Source organism: Ambystoma mexicanum, chromosome 3q, assembly GCF_040938575.1.
Source record: "Ambystoma mexicanum isolate Mex_15411 chromosome 3q, UKY_AmexF1_1, whole genome shotgun sequence".
Classification (NCBI taxonomy): Eukaryota; Metazoa; Chordata; class Amphibia; order Caudata; family Ambystomatidae; genus Ambystoma; species Ambystoma mexicanum.
In genome coordinates, this window is record NC_090926.1 from 931,548,966 (window position 1) to 931,573,344 (window position 24,379).

At 47.0% G+C, this 24,379-nt stretch overlaps 1 protein-coding gene across 1 annotated transcript in view; it reads left to right on the forward strand.

Annotated features, from left to right (window-relative positions):
* Positions 1-24,379, forward strand: part of MAP2K6 (mitogen-activated protein kinase kinase 6) — a 563,107-nt gene that overhangs the window by 441,888 nt on the left and 96,840 nt on the right. Inside the window, exon 10 of the mRNA XM_069655081.1 lies at positions 4,132-4,271. Within this exon, the coding sequence (XP_069511182.1) occupies positions 4,132-4,271 (140 nt within the window). The remainder of the gene's footprint in view (positions 1-4,131; positions 4,272-24,379) is intronic.

The following is a 24,379-nucleotide window of genomic DNA, read 5'->3' on the forward strand; positions in this document are numbered from 1 at the left end:
ATTTGAAAGGCGATCTGCCAGCATGCCATTTTACTGTGGGGCTGGGTACTAGCATGTGGCTGGAATTAATATTTCTCCCACACGAACGGGCATGCGAAATAATTCTTCCTAGCCGTGGCCACTTGCTAACACCCAGCCCCGCAGACAAGGGGCTCGCAGAAGGCCTATACCCTCCTCCTCCACCCGCCCCTAAGCACCCCAGCATGACTCCTTACCTCGGATTGAAGCCGGGTCTGTGAGTGGAGCTGGGGTAACGCAAACCAGCGGTATCGTATCGCAAAATGCGATGCGATACCGCTTAGTTTATGCCTTGGGCCACCCATCCAAGGTTATCCTAGGCTCTTTCTCTTCTCCCACTTCTATCTCCAACTGTGGCTTGCTCCAACCTTTCCCCCTGGTTATTTAACATCTATCTTGATCCACTTGTACACCTAATTTCCACTTTCTCCACTTCCTGTGTTCCACAGATGACGCACACATCTCTTCTTCAAACTTCCCTCTGACCCTCTCCTTACTTCCTGCATCATTTCTGACTGCTTATCTGCCATCCAGTCCCGGTGTGCCTCCAATGATCTCTGCCTAAACCCCTGCAAGACTGAGATCCTTCCCTTGGGACTCCTGCTCCCTCTTTCTTCCCTTCACTCTGGCCAACTTCTATGGGCTCTCCCCCTTTCCCTTCATCTGAAGCCAGAAACAGTGCAGTCGTCTTCAACTCCTTCCTTTCCTTCCTCCCTCACATCTTAGACCTGGCCAAGAAGTCCATCTTTCAACTCCACCTCTTCCGTTCCTTACTTTCCCCCAGAAGCTCAATGTCTCTAGAGCTCTGGTACTCTCCAGGCTGGGCTACTGCAGCAGCCTCTTTCTTAATCTACCCTTTTCCTCTCTACGCCCCCTCCAGCTTATCCATTCTTGGCCTCAAGCCCAGGGACTGCACCTATACAGCCCTAAAATCCTCCACTGGCTCCCAGTTGCTGCAAGGATCAAATTCAAATCCCTCTGCATTATCCACAAGGCTGCCTGGGGCCGGGGACCACACTATCTACAACTGGCTCTCACCAAATACTCTCCCTCAAGATCTTTACACTCCACTGGTGCCAACTCTCTGCGTGTCATGCGCTTCTCTAAACGAGATGGTGACTGATCTCTTTCCTTGGCTGGGTTCCTTCTCTGGAACAGCCTCCCCTTCCTCTCTATCTTGAGCTGGATCTTCTCAAATTCCAGAAGCTCCCCAAGACTTTCTTTCACCACCCCCCCCTTTCCTTCCCTTGCTAAACCCCACAGTCACTGCGATTGGTGACCAGGGCCCTTATGTGTCCTTCTAAGTCCTGCCCCCCACCCACCCTAATCATCTTCAGCTTCTGGCCAATCCTAGCACTTGCCTTAGGGCGCCCACAAGCCTCGGCTATCTTTACAAGCCTACACTTATCGTATTGGCAGATGACCTCTCTTACGAAGTTATCTCGGCTAGGTACTTAACAGATGCTTGCAACTTACTCCCTAGCTCCCCCACCCCCTTCTCTCTTCTCTGCGCTTGCACGCTCTGTATGCTCACAAGACCTAGTAGGACCTCCTCTTTCTTTCTCTTCACTGTTATTGTTTTTGCCTTCATTCTATGTTCCCTCCCCATTTCCCTTGGGGGCACTTTGAAACACAATAAATAATTTTGTGATTAGCTCTGCTGATATGTAAGAATGGGTAGGAGCGAGGTCAGAGGATTGGGAGGTGGGTTATCATTACATTTTCGTCCACATCTTCATCTACCTCCTTTTCTGGAAGATGAGGGCTAAGGGTTAAACTTTGACCATCATTATTTTTCAGATCAATTGTAGGAGTAGGGGTTACACTAAGTATCCCCTTGGCACTTCACGTAATGTGGTATGTGCCAATCTCTCAGGATATAAAGTTTTAGGAGAGATACTAAGAACAGTAGAAAGTAAGGATACATAAAGAATTGCAAAGGAGAACCCAAAGGGTTCTCAGCAACACTGTCCATAAGGAGCTCTATGCAGCAAAAGTAAAATACAGATGCCTTAAAAGAGATATGGAGGAAAGTAGTTACAGGGAAAACGCAGAGAACAGAGTTCCAAAAGACAGAGCCCATAAGAATGAATGAGTGGGAAAAAGGGTCCACTCGTTCAGGAGATAAGGAAAAAGGTCTGGATGTCCAGCAAAACATGCTGGGGGCTCACTAGGAGAGGGGATGAAGAGTAAAAATGATAAATCTCCCTAGCACAATACCAGTGACAGACCAGAGTCCTCACTGAAGTGGTTGCGGTTACTAGTCCTATATGACCCAAATATGGGGGTGATTGCTTTTGTATTCACACTTCTTCAAGGACATCCCACTAATAATAATCCCCCCAGTGACCCACTTAATTCTGTGCCTCTACCCATCAAGCCTAATCTCCAGTTTTCAAGTTATCTAAATGCCAGTTGGGAACCGCTTCTTCAGTGTCCTACCTGATCACCTATGCCGTCAATGACTGAAGGGGTGAAGAAATGTTCGGGACCTGCAGCAATTGCTCTGCCCATCCAACGTTCATGGTTCATTGAGACATGCACCCAGAGTTTATGGACCGCGCAGGCTCCAGCTCCTTTGTAGTGATAAAGGGTGTGTGTTGGTGCACACTGCACTTCACATTTTGCTGCAGATTAGTGAGGGGGACACAGATGGGCCCTAACAAAACCACAGCTCAGTAAGCATTTCCAGAGACTGCTGAGGCTCTTCCCCTGACTAGCTTGACTCACCTAATGCCATGCAGGCTCTGAGAATTCGGCTTTCCTGTTACATCCACATCTATGTGGCATAAGGTGGAACAGCCAGCCATGTTTCTGGACACCTGTTACAACCACTTTGGCACATCTTCAAACGACTTTTATGCAGGTTTCTGGAGTCATCTTCTCTACTAGAAAACAGTATTAGTGGCTCTCTTGAAGTTCTTTGCGGTGCACAGAGTCTTCATCACTTATGTGTTGAAACATAGGGCAGTATAAACAAAAGAGGGACTCCAAAACGTACAGGCACTCACATGGAGCAAACAGACATCTATAAACACAAGGGTGTGCCTGAACATAAGTAAGTCATTAGCAGTGTTTGGGCTAGTGCCTGTCTCATCTAAGCCCGTAGGGTCAAAAAGTGAGAAACACTGCTAATGACTTACTTAAATTAAAAAAGAAAAATTTCCGTACCACGCTCCATGGTCATTTCCTTAAGGAGTACCTTAAAAAGAATACCATTCCGGCCGGACTCATTGTCCGAAATGAACCGTGTGTATTTTTAGATGACCAAGAATACAAGAATAACTTCAGCTATATTGCGACAAAATGTAGCCGGGATCTAATGGTGCTAACTATTTCAACAGCCCAAAGATTAGGTGTTATTGTCCAGCAGGAATTAGATACAGGGATAGTTTAAGTTTTATTAGCTATCTCGGAAAACTCTTATGATTTAAAATGTATTCACTGTTTTGCTAACACCAAATCATTTTTGTCAGTTCCCATATATTGGGTTCCCATGTTTATTTCCTAGTGGGGTTGTACCCCTACTTCTGTGAACCTTTGCATAAATTCTGCTCGCATTGATTGTATGGACTAAATGGTCCTGTTTTTTTTTTTTTCTTTTTTCTCTTTGTAAATTGCATTGTTTTTGTATGTTTTTCATGTTGTATGTACTTATTAAATTGACACATTGTCTTGTTACAAACTAACAATTAAAGCAAGTTTATAATTATTTTATGCCAATGTACTTTTCCCCCTTTTTTTCTCATAAAGGTTACTTTGACTGGTGAGAGACCAGTACATTTTGAATTTGATTTAATCTATTGTTTAGGCTACCAGGAGAATAATACTGTTAGCTCCACAAATGATATTTTTTTACTTTGTATGTTCAGGCACACCCTTGTGTTTATAGAAACATAGGGCAGTGCATTTTTTATGTGAAAAGACATGAGTGCTTTCTTGTCTTTTAGTTCTTGATCTTGGGTCGAAATTTTGTAAGTAATTGGTTGTTTGGTACATCTTGGTTAAATTGGTTGTGTGGGACTTGCAAGTACTTACTGTTTTAATGACTTAACTGACTCTTGGTATATTCCTAAAATAAAGCTCCTTCCATTCTCCCCTTCCTTCATGTAGATTGAGATGGCCATATTGAAGTTTCCCTATGACTCCTGGGGAACGCCGTTCCAGCAGCTGAAACAAGTGGTGGAAGAGCCTTCGCCTCAGCTTCCTGCAGACAGATTTTCAGCAGAGTTTGTTGACTTTTCCTCACAGTGGTACGTCTCTATTCTGACCGCAATTGGCCATTTTAATGTATTTGATAACGACTTCTAAAAGGCAATCAAAAACAAACATCAATATTTTCCCTTGTATTCTATAATCAGAAATAAAATGGGTCACATGGGCGCTTTTAGGTTAGGGCAGTTTTGAATACACGTTTAATGGGATTAGCCAGAGATAAATAGCATACTTGCATTTGAGGTGTGCTTGGCTGTGTTTCCATGGTTACATGGTTTATGCGCCTTGAAACATCATTTGCTGCATAGGCACATTATGTATACCCAATAAATAAAATGAGTACATGGAACTAACATATGTAGGCAGAATGTTTGTAATAAAAGTTGTTCTAGTGATCCAGCTCAGTTGACTGTTGGAGTTGGTGGAGGTGGGGGTCAGATTGACGGATTTTGTGAAGAATAAAAAAAGAAAACCACCTGCTCAGTGTCGAGTGCACTTAATTACACTGGCGACAAGCTTCGAGCTGCTGTGTGACCCCCATTCCATCTCTGCTACCTGGCTGATGTGCTTCTGCTGTGCTCTGTTCGGAAGACTTGGACGCTGCTTTCCCCTTGTCCTGGAGCCCCTGCGCCTGTTATTGGTTGCCTTCGGTGTGGGCCTTGGAGGGCACCAGACTGGTGCACGGTGAGCCCTGCTTTCCTGAGCTATATCTGCCGCCTGTGATTGGGCCCTCGTTTGTGCTGTGGCTGGAGAGGTCGACTCTGCTAGAGGATCGGAAAAGGTTTGCTTCCTTGGTGAGTGATGACGTCAGCATTGGTGCACTAAACGTGCTAGCAGCACATCCTAAGAGGTGCTTTCCTCTAATTTCAGACAGCGCTCTGTTTCCTGCACTCTTCTTGTGCATGGAGAAGAAAGCTGCCAGCTCTGACGCAAAGAATGCACATTTCGAAGAAGTGAAGATTAATGTTACATACGGTGGAAGGGGGGCAATAAGTGTGTGTGGGTAAAAATAAAAACAGATAAAACGGATTCATTTTTCTACTCTGAGGTATTTACAAAAAGGTGTTCCGTAATGGCAATGTCTGAGTGACTAGCCCTCCCATTTCTATAGCCTACTGAAAAATAAATGGAACCAGTGGAAAAAAGGTTCTCCAGCATGGGGTCTGGCATGGATTCACATGCTCATTTCCCGTCATCAGGCAGGGAATCCTCTGTAAAATAAAAACAGTTTCACTTTCACTTACAAATTGTATTTCTCCTTTAAACCAATCACTGTCCTCTGGGTCATAATGCCTCCATCCAATGACAGTCCTCTCTCTAAGCCCCTCCTCTGGCAGCCACCTTCAGATTTTTACTGATCGCTTCAGTGTTGGGAGTCCTCGAGTTTGCTCTGCAAGCTACTATTTTCTTTCGAGTTTTTGATGGAAAAAGGTTCTATTTTTGTTCAGACATGGGAATTCTGTTGTCAGTGAATTTCAACGACCTTCAAGGGTCGAAGATCGTTGAAGTTTCCAGAAGCCCATCAGGCCTACTTTACACCCTCCGACCATGAAGAAGGAGAAGGAAGGAAGATCCCTCTTAAATCTTGCACCAAGTGCAGGCTATGGAATGTGTTTGTTGAAGGCAAGCACCTGCAATGCCTCTACTGCCTGCATCCAGACCATAAGGAAGGACCACAAGATATGTCTATGCTTCTCCAAGAAGACGATGGTTAGGCACAGTAGACTGGTGGTGCGGCTGAATGCCAAGGCCTCTTCCCCGTGCTCTAAGCAGGTTCATGCCTCACCGTGGACCAGCCGGTCCTATGAGTGATCTTCTATTCTAAGTCCTTTGCGGGCGCCTCCTCCGTGGGGGCCCAAGACAAGGTGAAGAACCACAAGTCCGGGTCCACCGGGGTTGCCATGGAAGCGGGTCCCACGGTGGAAAGGGCACGTCAGACATCGCCCTCCATTGCCTGCTGGCAGTCACGATCCTCCTCGAAAAGGAAACCGTCCAACCCGGCTAAACTGCGGGAGAAGCCTGAGAAGCCGCGGACGGAGGAGGAGAAGGCCGAACTGCCCAAGAAAGCCCAATCGGCACAGGATAAGACTTTGTCAACGATAGAGTTGGTGGCGGCTGCTCTCACAAAGGCTAAGGCGGTTGACCCTGTGTTCCGATCACGCTAGCTCTGCCGAGGGATGTGATTCTGGACATCCTGTCAACCCTCCACGCCTTGGTGTCGGAGATACAGAAGAGGATGCCACAAGGCCTGGTTCCAATGGTCCCCAGGCCTGCTATAAGCCGTCAGCGAAGATGCCCCCATTTCAGCCTCCACATCTGTGTCGGGCTGCCTCTCCCCAACAGGCCCAGACACAGGTATGGGAAAGGATACGGCCATGACGGACGATAACAACAATATAATTGCAGCGGGCAGCCGGTCTCCGCAGCCTACGGCTTCCCCACCGGATGAGGTGGGGTTGTTCCATTCCATGTTCGCCAGAGCCTCCGAGCTATTCATGCTTGTGCCCGCAGGAAGGAGGGTTTCTTGTACCAGAGGCGCAAGGTCAAGAGGAAGACAATCATGGCGATGCCCCTTCTGAGGGACGTGTGGGAGGAGGGTCTGGCCCTCTTGAAGCACTCTTACACGGCTCCGGCCAAATGGGATAGGCTGGAGAAGAAGTAGCGGGTGCCTGGAATCCGTACCAAGTGCCTGAGGTCCCAACCATCACCGGATTTGGTGGTTTCAGCGGCCGCGAGGAAACGGTCGGCGAACCCACCCTCATCGTCTTAAGTCCCTCCGAACAGCCAGGGGAAGAAGATGTACGAGTGGGAAGGAAGCTGATTTACACTGCGCCGTCCACCATACTGGTGATCCTAGCCAGGTATGACGACAGGGAGCTGTGATACAAATTGGGTCAGATTTTGGAGTTCCTCCCGACGACAAGAAGATGGAGGCAATCGCTCTCTTCCAGGAAGGGGAGGTAGCGTCGGATCACGCCCTCACAGTGGCCCTGGACATTGCCGACACAGGGTTCTGGCAGATGGGGAACAGTGTCTGCCTCCGTCCTAACATCTGGATGAAGGCCACTGATTTCTTCCACGAGGTCGAAGCAAAGTACTGGACGTGCCTTTCGACTGAGAACGTTTTCGGGATGGTCACCGACAAGTCCCTACAGGCATCAAGGCAGATAGGGAGATGGCCCATTCCCTGTATACTCTCCAGCAGCACCACTCTTATTTTCGCTCCTCCAGAGGAAAGTCTAGCAGGTCTTCAAAAGGTTTCTCCTCATCGTACCGCCAGTCTTCCAGATCTATGACTCAGGAAGCCTACAGATGCTGTTCCCAGGCCTACGGTTGCAGAGGACAGCGTTGCCATCGCCTACAGGGCTGGACGCCGGCACCGAAGCAAGCCTGAACCAACCAGGCCGTCTGGCCCCCACCCGTGCACCCCGGTGGGAGTCCACCTGACACGGTTTGTCAGCGAGTGGGAAACGATCACCACCGACAGAGGTGTGCTGGAAGCTCTCGCCCAAGGAATTATCCTGGAGTTACAGCGCAGGTGTCCGTATATCCCTCCGGTGGCCCGTCGGGAGCATCACAGCCCTCAGCTCCTAGAGGAGGTACGGGCCATGCTGCGAAAAGGGGCGATAGATCAAGTTCCCCAGCGACTTCGGGGCTCCGAAATCTATTCCAGATACTTTTTGGTCAGAAAAAAGACTGGGGGCTGAAGGCCCATTCTAGACTTATGACGTTTGAATAAATACCTCAAGTCTCAGAAATTAAGGATGGTCCCATTGCAACACGTGCTCGGTCAACTGGAAAGAGGAGAATGTTCGGCCAACTGGAAAGAGGAGACTTATTGGCGTCGCTGGACTGGAGGACGCCTACTTCCATGTCCCAATTCACAGGAAACACAGAAAGTTTCTATGCTTTGTAGTGCAGGGGCAGCACTACTAGTTCAGCTTGAAGGTGGCCCCCAGAATGTTCACGAATGTGCCTGGCACGGGTGGCATCCCATCTGCGTCTACGGGGGATAGACCTATACCCGTACCTCGACGACTGGCTCATCCGGACCCGCTTGCAAGAGTTGGCCGTCTGAGACACGGAGGCTGCTGATGGATTTAGGATTCTCCATCATTTTACGAAGTCCTGCTTGACACCATCGCAGAAGGCACTGTTCCTAGGAGCCAGTCTCAATACGGTGTCCTCTGCCTGGCGTCACCCTTGGAGGAGAGGGTAGCGGCCATTCTAGGGAAGGTGCAGCGGCTGTTGTTGATGAAGATGGTCACGGTGTGAACCATCAAGTCATTGCTCAGCATGATGTCCTTCATCTACCTCATCCGGTTCTGCAGGTTGCAGATGCAACCTCTTCAGGAGTTCCTTGACGCTCGCTGGATACAAGCGTCCAGAAGCTTTGTGGCCAAGAGCACGCTGGACGGCGAGTTCCATTGGGCGATAAGTTTGCTCTGAAGGGCAAGGTGGTGAGGATCTTCACATGCAACACCACCACAATGTTCTACATCAGGAAACAGAGGCACTCGATCCCTAGCGCTCTCCAAGGAAGCGCAGGACTTGTGGCGCTGGGCCGTCGGACAAGAGATGTTCCTCTTCACCTGGCGGGAGTCAAGAATGCCATTGCAGACTCCCTCAGCAGGCAATTGCGCTCCTACCACGAGTGGGAACTTCGGCATGATCACATGGACTGCATCTTCGTCAAGTCCGGCAGGCCCCAGATCGATCTGTTTGCGATGGCGGTGAACTCCAAATGCCAGAAGTTTGCCAACAGATTCCACCAACCGAGGAGCTTGTGGGATGCGTTTGTCTTCCAGTGGGAAGGACTGTTTCTGTACACGTTTCCTCTGTTACCTCTCCTGCTACGAGTGATCAACACACTCAGACAGTGCCAATGCAGATGATACTCACCGCCCTGGCGTGGCCGAGGCAGATTTAGTACCCAGACCTTCTCAGACTGTCAGCGTCGCCTCCGGTCAAGTTGCCAGTGGTTTTGCATCTTCTCACCAGGGAAAGAGGCACAATCCTTCACCACGACCCAGGATCGCTGAACCTGAGGGCTTGGCTCCTGTGTTAGGCAAGATTGTATGCAGTACCCTTAGGGTGCACTACAACTACCCTGACCTCCTGGCAATAGAACCCCAACCTTTGGCATAAGTCTGCACTACACAGGTTGGTAGCGTGTGGAGCAGCCAGGCTTATCTTAAGAGGGGTCAATGTGAGCTGTAGGGGAGTTACACAGAGGTTCAGAGTGACAAGTATTCAAATAAACTCTTACACACATTGTTTCTTGATAATACAATTATTAATGTATTTATCAGTCAGTTAGAATAAGCCTTCTTCAGAAGGGAGCAATATAAAACACCACACAAATATACTTCATAAATACACACTCTTAGCTATCTAAATCAGCAAATACACATTTGGGATGACACACAGGCACTACCTACAATCTCAGGTGACTTCAATAACTAGGGTGCTGTTGACATTAATATACCACTGTTGCATTTAGAATATTCTTAGGAGTAGTGTTAAAGAGAAGAGGGTTCAGAATGAAATAAGTATTCACACAGATAGTCTTAACCAGGTAAGTACTTTAAATACAACCCCCCAATCCTTTCCTGGAACGAAGGCAAAACACCTAAGGAGCCGACAGAAGAGTCATTCAGGGAGCCTAGGCCAGCCAATGTTAAGTTAATGTTAAAAGTCAAGGTCAACTGAAGCACTTCTTGCAGGTAAGTTGAAAGTATTTGCCAATGTCTAAAAAGTCTTTGTAGAATAGAAGAAAATCAAAGTAGGGCCAAAAGCTGATTAGGTTTGTGAAGTAAAGAACCTACATGCAACTTTACACATGCAACCAAGCAAGTCTCCAATGAGGACAAGTGGCTACACAACAAGAGGTAAGTTCTCTTAGACTGTACAGTACCTTTTGGTTGAAGAAAAAGTGCAGCAGATGACTTCTGTTTCCTGTGCAGATCTGCATATCTCACTGTTCCTGGGCTTCAGTCATGGAGACTGCAATGGGACGGTCACCGCTCGCAACCGGCAAACTTAAAACAAGTGGCTGTTCGGTGTTTCAGCTCCTCGTGTCTACCGCAAATGCAACACTGTGGTTCTTGGCTGTCGAGATGGGCTTTCCTTGCTTCTGGGGTCCCTCACTCTGTTGAGGGGGATCAGGCTTGGCCAGTCCTGCTTCCTGGGATTCCGGAGGATCTTCCTGGATTTCTTGGCCAGCTTAAAAGCACCGCAAACAAACTGGTGTTCCCCTCCCTGTCTATCCGGTTGCAGCAGTGACTGCAGTGGATATTCGGCCAGCGTTGAGAGGATGTCCAGGTGGCTTACTTTGGAGTTGATTGGTCCCACCATCTCAAAGGGAGAAGTCGTCCTTGTAGGAGCTTCTCTGCCGACAAAAATTTGGAGTTTCCGCACAGCAGCAGGGCTTCACCGGGCAAACCAACGGTCCAGGAGTTGCAGCAGACGTCCTCTTCAAGTACTTCTTCGGATTCCTTCGTTCAGTGGTCGACCCTAGCTTCCAAGCCAAAAAGCCTTGCTTTTTATGTAGCTTGCTCCCATTAATTCCTGTCTAGCTGTCAGTCTAGGAAGGCAGCATATCACTTTCAAATCACTACTCAAGATGGCATACATGGGACGATCTGATATGCGCAGAGTGCACACATATAGTCTATAGTGGCATCCAAGAGTTCATGCAAGGAGATAAGTCTACTGATAATCAATTGCTTCTTCTGGTATCATCCCTAATTTGGAAGATTGAGATTTCGAGGACTATTATGGGATTCATTTATTCAGTTTTCAAAAACCTTTATTGTAAATACTATGGGAGTTCCATGGGAACTATGAGATGCAATTAGTATTTTGCTCATGAAGAAGGAACGGTTCAGTCCTGAAATGCGTTGAGCTGGATTCTACTGTTTAAGAATTAAACCTCTGGATGAAGTCATTAGAGACTTGACATTACAATAATTCACTTAATGTTAAGGTATATGTGTTAAAATCAGAAAAAGAATAGTAAACTACATTTAACTTTTTGGCGTTTAGCCTTTGACAGAGTGCAGGGGATGGTAGTATCCCCAAGTTGGGACACTATTGTTGTTTTAAGTTGCCCACTGGTAAACATACTCTGGAGTGCTGAAAACTGACAGAACTCTAGAAGACACAGAAAAGACTGAAAACAAGGTTCCCATATGACAGCATGTGTTGTGATTGTTCTATGTTTAATAACCATAGAACAACCACAGTATCCCACACAATCAATCAACAGTTGTGGTTAAGGGGAAACATGTCCTGAGACTTGCCAAGCCATATCAGGCTGAAACTTTCCTAGACCCAGTAGGCTGAACATCTAGTGTTACACGCGAGTGGCCTTTCGAATGCCAGCGACCCACCTCAACAGAGTCTCTTACATGTTAATCATACCTGCTAAGTGTATATACAAGTTCGCTTTACCTACAACACTATATGAAGTGCAAATATATCTGCAGAGGTTTCCAAGCGCGGACCCAGGGATCGAACCTGTGTTGCTTCGTGTCGTCTTGCTTCCAAGACGAGCGTGTTGCCCCTGAGCTATCCTCCTGAGACATCACACTGGACGTGTGTGCCTTGTCTGCTTGACTATTGCTACTCTAGGTGGGCCTGGCCAGTTGTTTGTGACACCGGGGGTGTTTATGCCTTGCTAAACATGTTCATTTGGTGGATTTCCCTTCATTGATTTGCAGGGGTAATGGATATTTATGAGTCAAAAGATTGAAGCCACATATCTTCCTTTTTATGACCACTGTCTGTGCAGGGCCTACGTCAGTTGGTCTTGTAAAATTCAAATTTTGTTTGATTTGATGGCTCCCATTTTAAAGAATTTACATTGGTTACCAATAGATTCGAGTTTGTTTTCCTTCAAAGTAGTGTGTATTGTGCATGACGCCGTTTATTTTCAGACACCCTCTTAGTTGGCTGAACAATTAAATATTTCTGGGGGAGTGGGGCTTGTCTAGAGGTCTGCGTACATGCGATTCCCTACGCTTTGAATATCCTAAATTCAAAAGGCTATTTTCGAAGAAATTATCTTTTACAGCTTCTGCAGTTTTCTGGAATGCCTTGCCACATAATTTACATAAAATCTGAGATTACTTGAAATTTAGAAAAACATTGAAAACTTGGTTATGGAACTGAATGCTAATCGCTGAGTTAGTTTTCTTATGGGGTTTATCCTGTTTGCGCTCTGTTGGTTGTATAGGTTTTATCATTTTATCCTTGTATGTTCCATAGTCTTATTTTGTTTGTTTTTACCCGGAACAGCGCTCTTATGTACTTGTGCCTTTTTCACGCTTTTTAAAAATGTAAATACATTTATCTGATGAGAGAGCCATCCGTGGGTTTGCAATGCTACCTTTCCCATGTATATGTGGATTTACAAAGGCATTGATACATCATCATTAAAGTTGTTTTTTCGCAATGTTCCCTCATGCAAGTGCTACTGTATTCTGTTAGAAAATAAACTAAATAATCACCAAACTAAGGTGCAAAGAAATTGTGGCAGAATCATAAAGAGAAAAACCACTGAGGATACAGAAAGATTGTCAAAAGGATAGTGCAAAAAAGAAACAAATAAAAGACAAGAGGGCTATTTGTGGGTGGAGGGGAACTGGGGTGCAGTTTGCACAGAGGTCTTTGCCCTGTTTAAAAACAACATCAGAGAGGGAAATGGACATCAAGCCCAGATATTAAAATGCAAAAATATAAAAAAAGTAGTAACATGTAAAAACATGAATATTTTACACGTTGGTAATGTCACACAGGACATTCAGTAGTACCCTGCTTTGAACCCTTCAAGGCAAAGGACATCTTATTTCATCCACTAGCAAATGTGATGCAGTGAATTGGTTGTCTGTGGGTGGTTTTCTGGGGTTTGTTCTAGACAAAAATAAATCTATCATCTGTACACATTTGAAGTCGAAGGATGTGTTGGAAGTAACGGTTATTTCTGATGCTGGTTAATCTCCTTAGAACCACATGCTGTGCTTATGGTCCGACATCCAGTGGTAACCGCGGAGTATGGCATCTTGTCTTTCGTGGACCGAAAGGGGACGTTGAAATAGGCGTGTCTGTAACACTATCCATATTGTGACGTGTAGTGTACCCAAAATCCCTCGTGCGCCGAGGTCCCTCAGATTGTTTTTTTCCACCCAGATAACTGGTCACCCTATAGTGGAGCTCTTAAGAGACATTGCTTATCATAAACCGAGTCGGTGGAAATCGAACACAGTATCACTAGAATTACTTTGGCGGTTGGGCTCATACATATTCCGTCGAAAGACATGGGGCAGGCCGTGGGCAAATCTATAGATACGCCATGGTGCCCTGATTCTCGCGATAACTATGAGGACAGTGAAGATGCTCTTTCCAACACCCTGAGTGACAAATTTCAGCGTCAAGAGGCGGAAGACGACGTTTTTCCACCCGTAGGCCCTTCTAGGTCCTCTTAGTGGACAAGGGAGAAATTTGAAGGGTGCATGGATCGTCTTGAGAAAATTCTCTCAAGAGGCGGTGCCTGAGCAGGACTTTGTAGAACATATTCTTAAGGAGAAACTGCCCTTTAGCCAGGCCATTCCCCTCCTTAATTCTATTAAGAGAAGATTGGCCCCCTCTAAGGTGTCACCAGCTCAAACCCGTGCAGTGAACCCAAGAGTAGAAAAGTTATTTCGCCTAGCTCTTTCAGACCCTCGATGCATTAAAGGGCATGCCACCCCGATTCCCTGGTAGTGACTACCACCCGGAAATGGGCAGGAGTACCCCTTGCTATGGGGGAGGCGCCTCCAGATAGAGAAGCCAAGAGGTTATATGCTTTTAGGTAAGCGGGTTAGCTTGGCTGCCGCATATACCACGCGCATAGCGAATAACACTAGGTTGTTGGCGAGTTATACTGATGCTCAATGGAACCTAGTACAGGAAGGTCTCCAGGAGGTCCCAGATCCCATCAGGTCCAAACTTCTCACTATTGTGGCCGAAGACAGGCAAGTGAACCAGAATGTGATAAAGAACACTCTGGACACGGCTGAAACAGCAGGCAGGTCTCTGGCACAGGGAACCCTACATAAAAGGCATGATTGGCTTTGTACCTCTGGGTTTAAGCCTGAAACATAGGCCGCTCTCATCAATAAACCCATTGAAGAAACTAACATCTTCGGAGAGGCGGTCGATGAGGCCCTAGAAACATCCAAAAAAGAGCATGAGACTCTTAGGTCCCTACAACAAATTATTCAAAGACCTTCCCCCCAGAGAGGAGGTAATGCTCATCGGTCCTTTCGAGGGCAGTCCCGTGCAAGTCAGAACAACTATGGCACGGGAAACTTTAATGCTGGACAAACTTCAGGAAGCCCCGCATACTACCCACCAAGGGGTTAGCGATGCTGCAAAGCCAGAGGTAGAGGCCCCAATCCTAGAGGAGCCGCAGCCTCTGGTCAGAAATGACCATCAGATCCAGGTCCCCTCCCATGTCACCGCGGTCGGGGATAACTTCAGACCAGTGGGTCATAAAGACGGTCGCCCACGGGTACTACGTGGAATTCGCCCGACCTCCACAATTCAGACCACCACGCTCACGGCGCCTCTCACCGGACCATCTGGAGATCCTGAATCAAGAGGTGGAAGCGCTGCTCGTCCTCGTCTCCCCCTCCAACAAGAAGGGTTCAGAACATGCTTTTTCAGATCCCTCAATATGTAGCCAGTCAGGTGACGGTGCGCAAAGCCATGCGTTTGCTAGGGATGATGGCGTCCTGCATATACTTGGTTCCCCACGCGCGGCTGCGCATGCGTCCCATGCAAGAGTGGCTCAACAGCCATTGGTGTCAGGCCAGTGGACAATGGGAAGATCTGGTAATTGTCTCGCCAGCCCTCGTTCTGTATCTGCAGTGGTGGTCAAGTGAAAACCTTCTGAAGGGGAAAACCTTCACACCGCTGCAGTGGAAGCCACTCTCACGACAGACGCATCTCTCACGGGGTGGGGAGCTCAGCTGCTTCAGCAGACAGTGCATGGAGTGTGGTCCCCACAAGTAGCGTCCAACCATATAAACTTACTGGAGCTATTAGCGGTGTTCAAGGCATTAAAGGCTTTTCAGATGCAACTACAAGGTAGGACAGTGCTGATTCTAACAGACAGCACTACAGCCATGTATTACCTGAACAAACAGGGGGGCACTCACTCTCAGGGCTATCCAAGCTGTCCCAAAACACTTGGATATGGGCTCTCAAACACAAGATGTTTCTGTTGTCCCAACATGTTCCAGCGGAACTCGATCTTCTGGCAGACGTGCTCAGCAGAGTTTTCCCTCTGCCTGTAGAATACGAATGGCATCTGCACAAAGACATCGTATCCAATGTCTTCGCAGAATGGGGCTTCCCAGAGATCGATCTGTTCGCAACTCGGGAGAACGCCCGATGCCAAGACTACGCTTCCAGGTACCCCGAGAACCGCTTCAAGGGGATCGGTCTCTGGATAACATGGTCAGGGAAATTTGTCTACGCTACACCACCCCTCCTATCCCCCCCCCCCGACTTCCCTTCTGAACAAAATAGTGCACAAGATGCACCAGGAACCAGTTACCATGATACTGGTGGCCCCCATGTGGGCCCGCCAAGCCTGGTTCACTCAAATGATGGAAATGTCCCTCCCCCCACCATTAAAACTACCCTGCCCGTACAACATGTTGTCTCGGGACAGGGGCGCGGAATACCCTACACTCATGCCCACAAACTCTGAAATTAGCAGCCTGGCTCCTGAGGTCACAGAGTTTGGACACCTACAGCTCCCTCAGAGGTGCATGGACATTCTCAGGGAAGCTAGGAAACCTAACACCCGTTATTTCTATGCCAGCAAATGGAAAGGTTTTGTTATCTGGTGTAATACCAAGGGCGTCAATCCCATCGATTGCTCACCCACACAAATTGTACTTTACCTAACCCATTTGTTGGACACAGGGTTGGGCTTCAATTCCCTGAAGGTTCATCTGTCTGCTCTTTCAGCCTACACCACGTCACAACAAAAGGTGTCGTGGTGGAAGATACCATTGATTAAGGCCTTTATGGAGGGGGTTAAAAGAATTTATCCTCCCGTTTCTCACCAGATGGATGGGATCTAAGCGTGGTTTTAACCAGGCTCTTGGGGTCTCCTTTTGAGCCAATGCATAAAGCAAGTCTAAAAGACCTTACTTATAAGACGGCCTTCCTAGTGGCTATCACTTCTATCAGAAGGGTTAGTGAACTACAGGCCTTTTCTGTTCTAGACCCCTTTGTTACAATCCCCAGGGATAAGGTAGTTCTGCGCACGCATTCCAGATTCGCGGCTAAATTCATCTCGAAGTTCCATGTGAACCAATTGATTGAACTCCCTACCTTTTTCCATAATTCCACTAGCATGGCTTAAAGAAGCCTACACACACTAGATGTGCGCAGGGCAGTCACGTTCTACCTGGAAAGAACAAAACCACGGAGGAAAACAAACCAATTTTTCGTTTCAGTGGCAGCTGGCAGAGAAGGGGATCCTGTCTCTAAATCAACTATCTCAAGGTGGATTGTCAAATGCATCACACTGTTACGCTCTTGCTAAGAGAGAACTGCCCTTCAAGCCTAGAGCACACTCTACTCGGGGCACTGGGGCTTCCATAGCATTCATTGCAAACGTTCCCCTGGAGTCCATTTGCAAAGCGGCAACGTGGAGTTCTGTACACACCGTTACAAAATACTATTGCCTAGACAATCATTCTAGGTCTGATTCTCAGGTGGGACAAGCAGTACTAAGACATCTTTTCTCTACTGTTCCTTCTCACAACCCACCTCCGGGTACTGCTCGCTACCCTTTGCACTGCATGTGATTCTAAGCAGATTAACAAGCATCAGAAGACATGCATTACTTACCGTAATAGCATTTCTGATGATTGTATCAGCTTAGAGTCACATGCGCCCTCCCTACCTCCCCGCTCAGGGTGGGAGGAACATAGACGTCTTACTACTTCTCTCTTCTTCATGTACTCATTCACAATAGCCTTGGGCTCCCTCATGGCAGAAAAAATACAATCGGAGGGACCTTGGCGAGTGAGGGATTTTGGGTACACTACACATCACGATAGGGATGGGATAGTGTTACAGACCCGCCTATGCCGACGTCCCCTTTCAGTCCATATGCAATACTCTGCGGTTACCACTGGATGTCGGACCATATGCACAGCATGTGAATCTAAGCAGATACAATCATCAGAAATGCTATTATGGTAAGTAATGCATGTCATCAGGCCTGATATTAAGTTATGATAGCCATAGGTGCTGGCGAGTAGTTGGCCATGAAGCCCACTACAGAGTACCTCAATAGGAATTCCTATGGCAGTAAATTAAATCAGGTGTTTGAGTAGCAGCACTTTGGCGACAAGGAAGCTTGTTCCCTTTTTAAATTGTTTCATTTGCCTTCATTGCATACCTCTATTTTGCTTGAGGTTATTTGAGCATATCTCAGGGCCATCACACATCCATAACTCTATTTTAAATAATACCAACAACAAATTGCGTTACTAATGACAATATAACGAACTTATCCAGTATGGAAAGTTCTTGATTCTGTTAATGACCTTTTAGTCTAACCCCATACCACCATGCATGAATCCCAGCAATCATTGTCACTGAAACTTATGTTATCTTTCCCTTTTTCATGTGACTTGCATATGTCTTGTTCTTTGACTTGCTGCCTCTTTGCCATTTCCCGTTTACCTTTTCCTTTTCACTCTAGCCTCCAGCCTCTCTGTGAAAGTTGAATTTAGAAGTGTGCCCAATAGCCTCTCTGTCAAAAGTTGAATTTAGAAGTGTGCCCAATAGCCTCTCTGTGAAAAGTGAATTTAGAAGTGTACCGAATAGCCCCTCTGTGAAAAGTTGAATTTAGAAGTGTACCCAATAGCCCCTCTGTGAAAAGTTGAATTTAGAAGCTGGCCCAATAGCCTCTGCGAATTTAGAATTGTGCCCGATAGCCTCCCTGCGAATAGCCTCTCTGTGAATTTAGAAATGTCTGAAAGGGCATGTAATCCCATCATTTCTCACCAACACTCTTACTCTCTCCTTAAATCACCACTCAACACAGAACACAGAACACAGAAATACTATGACACCATTCGGTATAACTGTTCTCATAGCAACATTCGCCGCTCACTCCACATCACTCTAAAGTAATCACTGCTGGTTACACACCCCCCAGTGAGGCGTTCTCCTCTATCCTAACGCAGCCACATCCGTTCTGGATAAATCCTGCCTGAACGAACACCTACTCCTGACTTCTCAACCACCACACCTACTGCTAGAATGCAGCTATTACACTGATACCGCACGAGCTGTACACATACCCGGTGCTCACACGCACCTTTTGACTCTCTACTCTCTCTACTGATATGAACTTCGGTTCCCAAGGGCGTTCAACCTACCAGCGCCTTCAGACCATACCAATGGTATATAAGGCGCTATATAAATGCAAAATAACATAACATAACTATAGACCATGGCTAGTTTACACCCTGAGTGGGGTCACATTTTGCACAAACGGACAAGGTTTTGGTGCTTTGAGACCACTACGGTGGTCATATGTGCAATAGAAAAGGCAATTAACAGAACGCAAGATTTGAGCACTTCCACTACTAGGGTTTAGTTGGTCTCCATTTCCAAACAATTCGCAATCTGAACTCCTTTAGATGCAGGGTTCCGCTTCTATGTACTCGAGGATATGGGCAGTGTTTCTAAATATAAATCAATTGTCTTTGCACAGTCATATGGTTTAAAATCCTAAGGGTTACAGGTTGTTTTCTTCTGGTGGTTACCGAAAAGGCCGAGCTCCAGATTGTAAACAAAGTGTATCTCTTGGATGACACCTCAACGGTTTGTTCCTTCTAAACAGCCGCTTACGGCATCTTGTGAGGCTAAATTATATGCATTGTATCGCTCAGAAGGATATGACAAGCTTGTGATTTCATTTAGTTCCAAAAATACCTATGACTTAGCCTTTTCCACTGATCCGCTTTGGACACCAATCTTCCAGTAAGTATGATGTGTTTGGTGAAGGCATGAGAGGCAGGAAGCTCCTTCTGAACTCTAGCATCCCGCAGGCTTCTCAGGGCTGAGGCATTCACGGTGAGGATGTGCTTATTGTCTGTTCCTATTGCACGTTCTGTTTTGATCTTTTTTAAACTTGTTTTCCACACGTCTGGAAATCTTCCCATAAGTTGCTTGACAGGACGTGAGTACCAGGAGTCTACTTCCTCATCTTAAAGTGTGAATGGGAGCATATGCGTCTATATTTCAACCAGAAATAACATGGATCAGGGTTTTCAAAACCAGTAAATGTATGAGTATATGTAAGCATGGGCAGAGGATTGTGATGGGGGGGATGTGTGAAAGGAGGGACTGATGAACACAGTGGATAGACAAAGTGATGTATTGATGAGCAGAGAGATGGCGACAGATGTATGGCAGTGACCTACATTTGGACGCTGAACGCACAGCTCTCGGTATTTATTTTCAATTTGATACTTGTTAGTATCTAATAATATCCTCTACTGAACAGTTCTAGAGTGTTGTTTGCTAGCTAAGTTTGTACTATAGAATGCCCTGTACATACATATATAATAAAAGTATATAATAGTAATAATGTTGTATTTTTATATAGCGCTTAAAATCAGATTCCTCGCGCTTTTAAGCGCTGTTGTATTACCCAATTCAATACAGTACTTCATCAACCTCTGAAGAATGAAGTGCTGAATCGATCTACAGGAATTTGAGCCTGTGTCTTGCAGGCTGAACCCAGATGTCTAGGTTGAATATCTAACTCACTAAGCCATTTCAGCAGTTACTAGATGCATGCAATTCTATATGATAAAAATTGTAGTTGCACTTTGCCTGAATCTTTCATTGCTTTCATGAACCGTATTCTGTATGATGCTGTTTGCTGATATATTATATGGTCTGAGGGCTTCATACAACACTATGCTGTCATTGTACGGGCTCCAGGTGCTGTGGTGAATTTAAAATTGGGGTCTGGTGAGGTTAGTTGCGACAGAGGGGAAAGGCGCAAGATATCTTTACTTCAGTGTTGATGTGTGCAGACTGGAAGTGCCCTGAGCTCTGATTGTCAGTAAGTTTCAAGGTGTTCTTTTCTGAGAGTACAGAGGCATTTGTGTCCGAATTTCAGATTTGTTTGCCTGTGGTGCTGGGATACATTGGCCTATTGGCCTGAGGTATGGTTCTAGCGTTGTGATGTTCTCATTTTAGATGTCTCTGGGGGTGGGGGTGGGGGGTTTAATTGCCACGTATGGGCAGCTTAACAGGTATGCATATTGAGCGTTGCAACGTACAATTTAAGCATGTTAGTGCGTTGGGCAGTGTGAGACCTCAATGGACAGACAAACCTGATTCCAGCTATAGTAGATCATAACATGGCATAGCAAGACATGAAAAAAACAAAGTCATCACAAGGCATTAGAAATCAGAAACGCATACAAAATGCCTTGTAACCTGGCATCCTCCCTCTGCTCCTACCACTGGCCTCTTGCACACCACCGGTCCTGTTTCACGTTCTAACAAACATTGCCACTGTCACTTTTTCTCTCTCTCTCTCTCTCTCTCTCTCTCTCTCTCGCTCTCTCTCTCTCTCTCTCTCTCTCTCTCCACCATATGCGCTGCAAGGATCTTGGAATTGGTAGTTGGGGATGCTATGTGCTAATGACCATGGAAGGCAAGTACTTCTGGTTTAGAGAAATAGCGGTTTGAGATATGATGCACCCATTTAAACTTCTGTATAATAGGGAGATTGGTAGGCTAAGGGCCATCTCAAGCCTCATTCTCACTTGCTCAGGTGCTATGATAATTTTACAGCAAAACACTTTAAGCAGGGTGGGTGCTAGAATATTTTAGCACTTTTTCTGGTTATTGAGTTAACTAGGGGAAAACAGTATTTGCAAAGTCACAATATATGGAATCTACATGGAGAATAAGATAAATATTTGGGTATTTTCTTCACTCTTAACATGGGGTCTTTGTTCTCAAAAAATGTTGATTAATTGATGCCTTACATCTGGCCATTTAGGTGAAAGCCAAAATGAATATTCTACACACGTTCTTTACCTGCTGCAAGACATTCCAGTATGAATATCAATGACTAACTTTGAAGGCTGGCTTTTTGAAGGCCACCAGAAAACCTCTCCTGTACATTCAAAAATGCTCCCACTCTTCTGTTTTGTGGGCTTTGTTCAACCAGACTTAAAAAGTCATACTATAATACAAGCCTGATTTTGCTCAGAAAGAATCCCAATTGTCTTTGCCTTAAAAACAAAATGGTGGGCCGTGGCTTTAATCATGCTTGAGGGTATGAGATACACCTGCTTCGGTATACAAAGGGTTGACCCCGAAAGATCCACTCTGGGAAAACCCTAAAATAAGAAAGTCATTGAGATGGGGTGACTGGACTAATAAAGGATCTACTACCGGCGGTTCTGCTGTGCTTCACTCCCACCCATAACAATTAGTGCCACCCATGTACCCTCCGGTCCCATAACCCACCCCGTGGTCCCATTCTTCCCAACACAACCTTTCTCCTGGCCATCCTGCTCAGTCTACTGAATGTTCTCTCACTCTTATTCTCTGCCGGTCCTTTGCATACGCGCATGCACCACCTCCCCGCATCCATATCCGAGTATCCTTAGTTTACCAATCCAAAGACACCCTGGCCGTTCCTCCCACTCTGACCTCACCTACCCTACTTGTCTCCTTCTAGTGTCCTCTTCACACACACAGTCTACAATAATGTAGTGATACCACACTAGTCTCCTGAAATACCCAAATTCTATGTAATAAACCTCCTTTCTCACAGACCACTTGGATGCTCATCACTTCAAACTCTCTGTGTTGGGTTTCACCGAAACCTGGATCCCTCCCTCCTGTCACTGCCCCTCCAGCTGGCTTCCACACAGACATCCTGGGGACCTCAACCTCACCAACAAGACAAAGATTTTGCTCTGGCTCATGGCTCTAACATTTCGTTAACTACTGCTCACCACTCTACCTCTACTCTATCTTCAAACTCATGATATGATAGTTTATTTATATAGCGCCTATACACAATGTGTTTCAAAGCGCTTCAAGGCAAGGAAGGGAACAAGGGAAAATACAACATTCTCACAGTAAGATGTGAAATTAACTATCGTACTCGGCCTGACGACATTTCAGATAGTGCAAGTGCTAAGACATAGATAAGGAAGAGAGGGGGAGAGTGGGAAGGAAATGGAAACAGACAGGCGTCTATCGTACTAGGCCTGGCGACATTTCTGGTAGAGCCGGAGGAAAACGAAAGGTGAGGGAGAGGGGTGCAGAAAGGGAGGGGAGGAACAAAACCAGTGACTATCGTACTAGGCCTGACAACGTTTCAGATAGTGCTGGAGGGGGGGGGGGCAACAGTAAGGGGATAGGGGAGCGACAGACGAGGTTGCTATCATACTAGGTCCAGGGACAATTCTGATAGAGTAAGTGCATAGAAGAAAGTAAGGGGAGGAGGGGAGGAGATGGGAAAAGGGAGAGGGGGGGGAGGAGAGAACAGAGAGTAAGCAGTCAAAAAGAGTGGAGAAGCAAAAGAGGAGAGCGAATACAATTGCAGAAGTCCGTAGTAACACATAATGTTGCAAGCCAGGATACAAGATGAAGATGGAACAGCATGATTCAGGGCCACCATGAGTACAAGATGCAAAGGAAGTCCAGCATGAGAGTTGAGAAAGGGTGATGCACCGTGAATCAATGAAGTCCATAAAAGTAAAACCAGCATTGGCCACAAGACGGTGATGGTGAAACCAGAATGCATCAGGACAGACTACTGTGTGCAGGAAGGGGGGGGGGTGCACAAGGGAACAACAAGGGGGGACCAGAGAGGGTGGGGATGGCCTGTTGGGACAGAGGGTGTAAGCTTACCTGCTGTCTTAGCAGGGGGTCGGACCCTGGATCCTCCTGGTCCGAACAGGTCCAAACAGCAATAGCACTTTTCTTTGACTGCCCTTCACTTTGGAGGCCCGGGCAAGAGACACCCTTCATCTAAGAGTTAAGAGCAGGAAGGAAGAGGCAGGGCTAAGAAGGTGGGCGGGGCTTAGGCCAGGTGACCTAGATCCACATACAGCTGCTCCCCAGCTGTAAAGGAAAAGAGGCTGGAGGGCTACTTAAGTAGGGAAAAGAGCGGCAAGCAGGAAGGCACCAGGTGTGCAGGGCTTGCTAAGTGGTGAAAAGGAGCGACAAGCAGGAAAGCACGAGGTGGGCGGGGGTTTCTAAGTGGTGAAAAGGAGTGGCAAGCAGGAAGGCACCAGGTGGGCGGGGCTTGCTAAGTGGTGAAAAGGAGCGGCAACCAGGAAGGCACCAGGTGGGCGGGGCTTAGGCCAGGTGACCTAGATCCACTTACACCTGCTCCCCAGCTGCAAAGGAAAAGAGGCTGGAGGGCTCCTTAAGTAGGGAAAAGAGCGGCAAGCAGGAAGGCACCAGGTGGGCGGGGCTTGCTAAGTGGTGAAAAGGAGTGGCAAGCAGGAAGGCACCAGGTGGGCTTGGCTTGCCAAGTGGTAAAAAGGAGTGACAAGCAGGAAGGCACCAGGTGGGCGGGGCTTAGGCCAGGTGACCTAGATCCACTTACACCTGCTCCCCAGCTGCAAAGGAAAAGAGGCTGGAGGGCTCCTTAAGTAGGGAAAAGAGCGGCAAGCAGGAAGGCACTAGGTGGGCGGGGCTTGCTAAGTGGTGAAAAGGAGCGGCAAGCAGGAAGGCACCAGGTGGGTGGGGCTTGCTAAGTGGTGAAAAGGAGTGACAAGCAGGAAGGCACCAGGTGGGCGGGGCTACCAGGTGGGCGGGACTTGCTAAGTGGTGAAAAGGAGCGGCAACCAGGAAGGCACCAGGTGGGCGGGGCTTAGGCCAGGTGACCTAGATCCACTTACACCTGCTCCCCAGCTGCCATGTTTGGGGATGCTTGTGGTCTCGTGCAGAAGCGATGTGATCTAGAAGTTCGGCTGGACTGCCCCTTTTGGGGTGGGGCCAAGCCTGTTTTTCATATGGTCTTTCCCTTTCTGTAATGGCTTGGCAGGCGAAGAATGATGGTCTGAAG